The 10,094-nt window shown below is 28.9% G+C and overlaps 1 protein-coding gene across 1 annotated transcript; it reads right to left on the minus strand.

Moving 5' to 3' along the window:
• Positions 1–346: 346 nt before the first annotated feature.
• Positions 347–4,712, minus strand: LOC106771771 (polyadenylate-binding protein 7). The gene is made up of 9 exons (XM_014657765.2): positions 4,266–4,712; positions 2,838–2,956; positions 2,543–2,736; positions 2,050–2,309; positions 1,841–1,947; positions 1,574–1,763; positions 1,080–1,360; positions 730–865; positions 347–632 (listed from the first exon to the last, which is right to left on the minus strand). Exons 1-9 carry the CDS (start codon positions 4,459–4,461, stop codon positions 628–630), a joined length of 1,488 nt encoding a protein of 495 aa, XP_014513251.1. The 5' UTR covers positions 4,462–4,712; the 3' UTR covers positions 347–627.
• Between the last annotated feature and the right edge of the window lie 5,382 nt (positions 4,713–10,094).

Genomic DNA, 10,094 nt, shown 5'->3' on the forward strand with positions numbered 1-10,094 from the left:
AGTAGTTATAAATCTATTTTTTTTATTAGAATAATGTTTTACTTTTAATTTATTATGTGATTTAAAACATATATATTCTTTATTAAAAAAATATTTAAAAAATAATTTGTGTTATCAAAACATATATATTCTTTATTAAAAAAAATATTTAAAAAATAATTCATTAACAAGTACCAACAAATCTCAATTGAATGTATATTACTCAAACATACAATTATGGAAAGCAGAAATTCCTGTGTAAAGATTTTGGTAACTAAATCTTCCAATCAAACCAAATTCTGATTTATTATTACACGTATTGCTAAAAGCGTGTTGTTGAAAGACATTATTTATTAACAAACAAGTAAGATGAAAATTCATACAAGAATCCAAGATTATCCATGTAATCAAAATTCAAACAAAGTTTACCCCGAAAGATACCATCAGTGTTCCCTTTCCGTTTATTTCTTTTGCTTTTCAAGATGCAAAAATCATTTATCAGATATCTCAGTTATTGGAAGCTTCTACCACGTCATGATCTAAACTCCAAACTGGTATCATCTCAAGGTTGAAATCGTCAACAGATCACAACAACACGTCACTTACGCAGGAACTGTCTCTCCATAAGCATTCCTGGAATCTTCGCAGCTAAGCTGTAAAAGATAACATAAATCATTGCAGTTAAGAAAATGCCAAAAACAAAGAGAGTAGTGCATGGTGTCTTGAATTTCTGGAGAAAAAGAAGCAAACCTGTCAGGTAGTCCATCATCTGATAATATTGTTGCAGTTGCGGGATATATACACCAGTGTGAGCTTTTCCCACTGTATTCGTATGCCCATTCATCCTTCCCCTATTTAGCCTATGATTCCTGTTAGTGCTAGGAACCTGAAAATTAGAGAAATGAAATATAATTTTCACGGAGGACTTAGCACAATTAAATATTAGTTTGACAAATGATTTGCATAAAGGAATAAAAGTTAGAGATACCCTGTAATGATATAGCTACTTATTTTCTCCAAGTAAAATTTTTTCCCAAAATAATATAAAAAGGTAAAAAAACATTAATTTTTTTAAAGTTCTTCTGTAAATTCGCACTCACAATAGGAACCTGTGATTGTTGAAATGATCTAGTAGGGAGCGTAAAGTCATTAGCCCTCCATCCTGGTCCCAAACCCAGAGGTTGATACAAAAGCCCAGATTGAAGCATATGTGAAGTAACATTTGGATAGAAGAAAGATGAAAAACCACCAGGGACAACTGCGGCAGAAGATCCGTTCAATCGTGCTTGTTGTGGTGCATAGTGGAGCTTCAACTGTGTTTTCCTATCCTCTTTCCTCTGAGCGAAAGCAATATACAGTGGCTTACCATGGAACATGCATCCTGCAGCATTGTAAATAAGAGCATAAACAACTTAATAAAAGCAGTGTTTTCAATATAATGGTCCTATTATTGAAATGTAACATACAAGTCTTGTGTCCTATTATTGAAATGTTATAGCAAGCACTTGTCCCCTGTTTCATACTATCTAGCTAAAAACAGAACATGGTTGCATTCAATCCTATGATCTTACAATATTACATCGGCAAAACTCACCATAAAAAGTGCTCACAGCTTTATTAGCCTCCTCAGGGTTGGAGAAGCAGACAAAACCAAACCCCTTGCTTATCCCTTTTTCATTTCGCATAACTTTTACAGAAGTTATTCTGCCACATGAACTAAACAGAACTCGTAGTTCTTTTTCACTAACAGTGTCATCAATGTTCTTCAGATACAGGTTAGAGCCCTGGAAGTTAAATGAAGACATTGTCAGAAGAAAAAGGAATTCACAAGTTAAACGTAAGAGAAAGGGCATGGAATTACCTTTGATTTCAGTATTTGCTCCTTGCGTTTTTCCTCAAATTGATTATGCAAGATTTGCTCACGTTCAGCCTTCTTCTGTGCCCTAGCAACATAAAGATTCTTTGAACCTACATATGACAAATCAAAAGGCAGATATGAATTAATATCAAAAAAAGAAATTTTGTGAATAAACACCACCCGTATATACACTGAAAGGGTAAAAACACTACCAAATTGCGATCCATTCATTGCTTCCATCGCCTTTCTAGCATCATCTGGCCTATCATAGTTAACAAATGCAAAACCCTTGGATAGCCCATTGTCATCCTTTGCAATAGCCAAGCTAATAATTTTTCCAAAAGGGGAGAACTTTTCCTGAAGAAGTGCTTCCGTAATATCCAAATCCAAGTTTTTAATGTACAAATTTGTATACTTGGAATCATTACCAGGCACAATGCGGTCACCTTTTCTGACAAACTTCCCAACATATCTATTAGAAAATTAGACTCAGATTAATACTTATCTTAGGGAAATATCTGTACAGAAAGCGGATAAAGCATAGCGTGGTGCATAAAAAACTAGTTAAGGAATCAATAATGAAAATGTTATCGAAAAATAAGTTGGAAATCACAGCGTGGTGCACGAATAAGAAGTTCTAGTAAAGCTCCCACTTTTGATTCCTTAACTAGCATTTGCCCTGAAATAATGAAGAGCTTTACATACATCTGCTTGTCTCTCACAGTAGAGCCATTAAGGTTCTCAATGGCACTGTTTGCAGATTCCTCTGACTCAAATTGAACAAAGCCATACCCTTTGCTCTTCCCATCGTCATACACGACTACTTTACTGGACAAAACATTCCCATATTTTTGAAATAAATCATGTAGCACCGCATTATCTATTGATTCTGCCAAGTTCTGCCATGGTATTGAACACCAGAAACTTTCCATTAGAATTCACTTCAAGCAATAATGAACCAGAAATGATTTAACTATTCATACCAAAGCTGTAGATATACCTTAACAAACACATTCCCTCTTCCACTTTTCCTTGCATTAGGATCGCGATGTGACCACATGACCCTCATCACTTTTCCAAAGAGATAAGAATTATTTTTAACCTTGATAGCTCGAATTGCTACACAATAAGCATACCAAGGTTAATGGAATCAGACTACGTCAACAGGTATAAACATGCTAAGAGCAACAATAACCCCAGAAAGCATATTCTTTACTCTTTTCAGAAAGTACAAAAATAGAACTAAAAAAGTGAAATTGAAGCAAGCTCTGTTGCTTCTACGTGAACAAACTAATTTAGGAAATTGAGTTAGTAAGCACCTTGTCTTAAAGATCGTCAAAGATAGCAATCAATACACTCTAACTTTTTCATAGAGAACATCTTGCAGTTAATGAAAAAAATTACAATTACAAATTTCAAGCCTCACAGTATAACACAATTCGGTCAGAAAAGTTTAAGCAAGAGCACAGCGCGCAATAAAAAATACTTCCACAAACTTAAAATCCTTTAAAACATATCTCTAATTTTTTTTTTTTCACAAAGAAAACTGATTAAAAATACAATGAACAAATCATAAGCACTACAGTTTAATTAAACTCACGTGTGTATATAACTTTTAACAACTACATACTTTAAACCCCAAGAGATTAGCATTAAAACTAAAAATATGCTAGGCAACCAGAGACCATTCCCCGGAATTTATCAAATCATAGTTTAGTGTGTATTGTCTGAATTCTAGGCAAATTTTCTCGACACATAAAATAAAACGAAAAAAGCTAGTTTCACTGCAATCATCGACATTGCAGGAAATCGCAGATAAATAACCACAATTGCAGTTGCTATGCAGCCACAGATAGCCCAAGAGCCTAGACGCTACGACCAAAATTGCATTCGCTGACCACTTTATTAAAAAAATAGTTTTTACCTCCGTTCCCAAGATAAACACGCAAGAGTCTTCCAAGATTAGCGTTTCTTTACAAAAACAACAATGGTATCAACGTACCTCTGAAGGCCAAATCTCAGACATCAAACTACGTACCAAGAAATGAAATACCCTAGAAAACAAAACACTAATTCGAACTAGCAATATTTGTACATCATCCCTTTACCACGTTATCGCCATCGATAAATAAAAATACATGTAACTAGCAATTTCCAAGATCTCTCTTGAAAACCTAAAACAAAACACCAATTCAAACTACCAAGACGCGTTAGTGTAAAGATAAATTAAAAAGAAAAATCAACGCTTTTCTTGTAGTGTCAAAACGAAAAGACGAACAAGAACAATCAAAGAAACGATAAAGAAAACCGCAGCAAAGCAATGTATCTAAGCAATTGTTAATCGTGAATGTTACTATATATGAATATCTCAGTGAGATAGAGAGAGAAAGAGAGAGAGAGAGAGAGAGAGAGAGAGAGAGAGAGATACCGTCTTGCTGAGACATAAAGTTGACGTAACCGTAACGGAGCGACGTCTTCGTCATGGAATCCCTGCAGACGCGAACGGAAGAGAGGCTTTCGAATTCCTGGAAGGCCAAGAATAATTGGGTTTCGGTGACGTCAGGGTGAAGATCTCCAACGTAAAGTGAAGCCTTCGTGGCGGCGACTGTCGCGGGAACGGCCATTGTTGGATCGAAGAACGAGGGAGCGGTAAAGAACTGAAGATCGAAAAGGTGGTCACTAAAACCCTTCCTCGAACGACGGCGTTTTCTTTGAGAATCTTGACGAGAGACTGAGAGTGCGTAAACGCAGAGAGAGAGAGAGAAAGAAAGAGAGAGAGGAGGTGGTGCGACTGTGTGACTCAGTGAGTGTGAGGATCTTGCATGCAAGCAGACGCAGGAGGATCGACCGTTCAGTATTAATAGGTGAACGAACATGGAATTATGATCACGCGCTTTGCCAGCGCGTCACTGCACATCGTTGGTTTTACGTAAGTTTAATTTCTCTATAATTATTTATACAGGAAAAAAATGTCAAAAAAATGTGTATAAAATGTGATAATAATGTAAAAGAGATAAGAGAATGTTTTTGAAAGATACGTCATAAATATTATTCTATTTTGTTCTTGAATAACTGAAATTCTATGTAGAAAGTTCCAAATTCAGTTATCTTTTCACTTTCAATGAAGCATTTATTTGCTTTTAATATGTCCTCAAATTAATTATTTATGGAAAGAGTGAGACTATTTTATTAAGTTTATTTTAAAAAGTTTATATTTATTATAATTTGAATTACTTTAAAATTATTCTTTTATATATATATATATATATATATATATATTTATTTATGAAGGTTTGAAATTATTTTGTTTTACTCATTTGTATTTTACATAGTTCAAGGTCACGTTAATTATTTGTTTATTAATTATACTTAGGAATGAAAAAATAAATTCTCCGGTATAAATATGTGTGGGTGGAATTAGTTAGTCATTTCATATAGTTACTTAAAGGCAAGAAATACAGATAATTTTTTTTTCATTAATGATTGTATGTTTGAATATTAATAATTATATACATAATAATATTCTCATTAAAAATTATTTAGTGGGAATTGAATTTATTACAATACCTTTACACCGACTATTAAATCTCGTATTTACTATTAAAAAGAAAATAATAAATAATAGTTAAGGTGTAACATTTCTTTTTAAGAATGTAGTTGTCTAAATTTTATTATTTGATTATAATTTGGCTTACCATATAGCATGAAACATAAATTACATTCAAATTCTTTAATGTCCAAAATTTACTATGAAAGGACATAAAATGTAACTAAACTAATATTTTAAATTAAATATTTATATTTATACATATTAATCGTTACATAAAGTTAATGAACACTAATTTCTTCTTAAGCTTTTAAAATTGAAAGTGAACGTGAACAAGAACAAGACGAGACTAAAATATATTAGGAGAAGCTATTGATCATGATGATGTTAGATGTTTTTTTAACAATTCATTAAAATTTAACTAATAATATCATGAATGAAGTTGTTAAAGTGATTGATGGGGGAAAACAACACAACTAGAGTATGATTTGATTGAATTATGTATTTTTATTTAAACTTACCTATTACGATTATTTTGGATTTATTTATACTTATGTTTGTCATAAATGAAACATAATTTTATTAGTTAAATTTTAATGTTTGCTATAAATGAAACATACATAAATTTAAGTGAAAGGTTCACTATGCAAGCACACAAGCATGAAAATTATGTAGAACCCAACAATAAAAATTATAAAAGTTTATTTTTATGTTGTAGGGAGTGCCTTCATCTTTTGTCTTCCGAAATGATTGAGGCTAAGCATATAATACCTTTTCTTATGGGCCCTCTAATGTAATTTAAACCTCTAATGTAATTTAAAATGTGAGTAATTACATTCTAATGTCATGGAGATGAATAATTAAGAAATTGATTGACTTACTAACTACAAAGGAAATCTTAAGACAATTTCAACTAGTTTTCTATATTTATCAAGACATAAAAGTGGTTTCTCTTGACTTAGTAAAAGTTTAGTATTGATATTGATGGAGTACCAATGAATTAGCCCAATCTCTTCTAAAATATTGAATGCATACTCTCTTTCAAAAATAATAATTCTATTGTTAGATTTTGCTACTTTAATACCCAAAGAATTTTTTTAAGGCTACCAACATATAGTATTAGTCAATAGTTGAATGATAATAAAACATAATAGTTAGCTTCCTTTAAGGCTTACCATATTTTTGGACTATTGTGCTATATTTACAAAAACATGTTTGTCAAAGATTTGACCATATAAAATTTTATGAAGACAATATGCTAAGCCAAATGATTCCTTATGAAACAAACTTAAGTGGTATTCCATATAATTTTCTTTTAGCTAGTAAAGGGACTAATGTCTAAACAAAACCCTAGTTAATAATAATTTGATAAAGACCATGTTGGAACTAAAGAGAATGTGTAAACATTATTTAACTTAAATATTTGAGTGTAATCTATATTACCAAATAAATTTTGAGTTGAACAATAGTGTCATTATGACCAACTTTGATTTGTAATAATTGACTTCTCAAGAGATAAAGTAACCAGATTCAAAATATCACCTTAAAAGAATACAAAATTCATTAAAGTTGACTTGTCATGAAAAGAAAATTATTAAATAATAACCAAATTGAAAAAAAAAAATATTTAGTCATTATATTGACTAAGATACATTTTGTAAATAAAAAATTATTAATCTAAAATAGTCTCTATTATTAATAAAAATTATAATTTTTTTGTGAATTAGAATCTAAATATTCTCTAACATTAGTTACCAATGTTATAGTTACATACTATTATTGGTTCTAAATTAGTCTCTAATTTAAAAATAAAGACTAAATTGATAACTAATGTTAGAGACCAATTTAGACTCTAATTCATAAAAAAAATATAATTTTTACTAATAATAAAGATTATTTTAGCCATCAATAATTTTTAATTTGTAAAATAATGTTTAACTTAGTCAAAACAATGGTTAATTATTTTTTGTTGAATGTTATTTAATGATATTTTTGTAGTATGTATTTGCCAAAATATGTGATGACTCCATAGTTGAGCTTGCTTGCATTAGAAGGAAGGAATGGATAAATCTTGGCAAAAGCTTAAGGAAAGTAAGAGCGTTAGTGGATTGAAATGGAAGGAGTGAGTGTTTCTTAAAAGAGGTTGGGTCAGCTTTCAAGAAAGAAAGGTTTAGAATAGCCAAAATAGGGAATCATATAAGCTGATTCACAAAGTTAAGAAAAAATCTCGACAAAGTTTCTCTATACATTCATGAGTATTTTATAAGGTGTAAGCTCCTATATTTATATGAGTGAAATTGAGGGTTGAGTGAAATTGAGGGTTGAGAAAAAGGGAGGGAGATTTCAAATTTGAATTCCTTATGACCTCCTAAATTCATGTCCCATTTAGTGGATCAAGTGTCAAGTGTCACTCATGCTTTCCACATTGCACCATGTGCTAAATGAGAATGCGCACCTAGTCTTGAACGACTTACCCATGGTTTCTTTTGGACGAATCTTAGCCCAATTGAAACTTTAGGCAGGTTGCTCTAACCTATACAAAGATGATCCCAAGCGAAGATCAAATTATTACACTACTTAGCCCTAATACAAGATACAAATAACTAGACTATTTGTATAAAGTACAAGACTTAAATCTTTATTATTACTTTGTATGTTTTATTATTCTCTATAATAATATCTTCAGAAATAATCTTGGATCCATTAAAGATTATTATAAGTCCAATAGAAGCTAAACATCTTATAAACTTTTGATCCAAACTCTACGTCTATGGTGCCTTTTATTATGTAAAAACATGGTTGACAATATGCAAGGATAAGTTGCAATTTTAAAATAAATATAGAAAAAAAATGAGAAAGTAACAAGTATAATAATTCATAAAATATGACTTGGTGTCAAATTAATTAAATAAGTCACATGTTAATAAGATACTTGTATGAAGAAAAAAAAGAGAGTCAAAATGTATACTTTTTAACCTAAATCATAATAAATCTAATTTAATTTTCATAAAAAATATTTAATTTTTTTAAAAAGTAAAAAATATAAGATAATTTTAGTTCATATGATAAATTTACAATTTTTTCCTCTTAAGAATATTCATGGATAAGTTTTGTTTAAAATAAATTCTATATTTAAAATTTTTATTACTCAAATAATAAAAAAATTTCTTTTAGAGTGAAAATGTTTTTATTTGTTTATTTTGATTTCATCTTTATGTTATTTTTTATTTTATATAAAGATAAGTAAAAAAGAAAAAAATGTTTCACCTTGTTTAAACAAGTACAAGTTAAAAATATTTAATCAAGTATATATTAAACATAAAATGAGCTTGAATTTGCAAAAAGAACAATATAACAAAAAGATGAAAAAAATGTTATATTAAGAAAACAAGTTTTGTAACGTGTAACTATATTATAAAATTCAATTATTGAAGTGTAACCTATATGCTTAATTATACATTTTCATCTTATTTTGTTTGATTTGTTCAACTTCGTTTTCTTATTTTTTTTATATTTAATTTGGTTTTTTATTTTTTAAAACAGTTCAATTTAATCATTTGACATTAATATCGTGTTTGTGTCAATTTGCGAAATTTGTATTATTTTTAGTTTTTTAATTTAAGAAAAAACATAAACTATTATTGATTAGTTATAATTGAACTACATCACAGTGACAATATTATCTGGCAATGTTATTGTCACATGACAGTGGTGATTTAAAAAAAATGACTAAATTGTACCTCTTTTAAAAAGAATAAAAAAATTAAATTGAACAAAAATAAAATAAGAAAAGAAAATTAAACCAACTTAATAGGAAAACCATATATATAATTAATGTTGTAATATATTTTATTTTGTCTTCATTATTGACAAATGATATGTATAAACATTATCTTAATGTCAATATAATACAAAGGTTTAATATCTATTTTAAATTTTTGGTAATTTTTGTTCAAAATGATCATCTTCTTCTTTTAATTTACAAAGTGTTTTTCCTTTTGTATTTTTTTTAATTTAATTTTTTAACAACATTTAAATCTTTAATGACACAATGTTCACATGAATTTTATGTAATTGTCATTTTGTCTTAATGCTTATTCATAAGAATTAAACCATTATAATTTTTTGATTTTCATGAAAAGTAGTTAGGATTTTCTAATTTTCCATTATAATAAAACAATTAAGATTTTTTGATTTCAGTTTTACGAAAATAAAAATCAAAATAAGTATTAAACTTAATAAAATTACCAAATTACAACTTTTTTAAAAAAATAAAAAAACTAAATTGAACAAAATAAAAATAAGAGGAAAAAATTAAACCAACTCAGTATAAAGAGCAATGCATAATTAAACTTATAATATATTATAAAAATCAGCCGTAAATTATTATTTTGATCAACTTTTTAATTTTGGTTCTTAATTCTAGACTTTTTTTTTATACTTTTAGTTTATAAATTAAAGAAATTGTTTCATTTGGACCTAATCTTCAGTTTAGCATTAATTTTTTTTTTCAAATTTTAACATTTATTGAAAGTACTATAAAAAGTAATTTAAATAATTAAAAACTAAAAGATAAAAGAAAAATATATGCAAAATTAAGGATCAGACAAAAACTACTGATTAATTAAATATAAAATTGTGATTTTACAATGTTCCCAAATTTATTTGTTTTTCAACACCTGAAAGGATGGATTCCAAATCTCCTCCGAA

The sequence above is a fragment of the Vigna radiata genome, chromosome 8, assembly GCF_000741045.1.
Source record: "Vigna radiata var. radiata cultivar VC1973A chromosome 8, Vradiata_ver6, whole genome shotgun sequence".
Taxonomy (NCBI): Eukaryota; Viridiplantae; Streptophyta; class Magnoliopsida; order Fabales; family Fabaceae; genus Vigna; species Vigna radiata.

What these genes read in the sequence shown, in the direction of transcription:
- LOC106771771 (XM_014657765.2), bottom strand. Translation starts at nt 4,461, where the DNA reads ATGGCCGTTCCCGCGACAGTCGCCGCCACGAAGGCTTCACTTTACGTT. An exon ending in CTTTATGTCTCAGCAAGACG is followed by an intron (nt 2,957 to 4,265) that starts GTATCTCTCTCT and finishes CTTATTGTGTAG; the next exon opens with CAATTCGAGCTATCAAGGTT. An exon ending in AACAATCACAGGTTCCTATT is followed by an intron (nt 866 to 1,079) that starts GTGAGTGCGAAT and finishes TCTAATTTTCAG; the next exon opens with GTTCCTAGCACTAACAGGAA.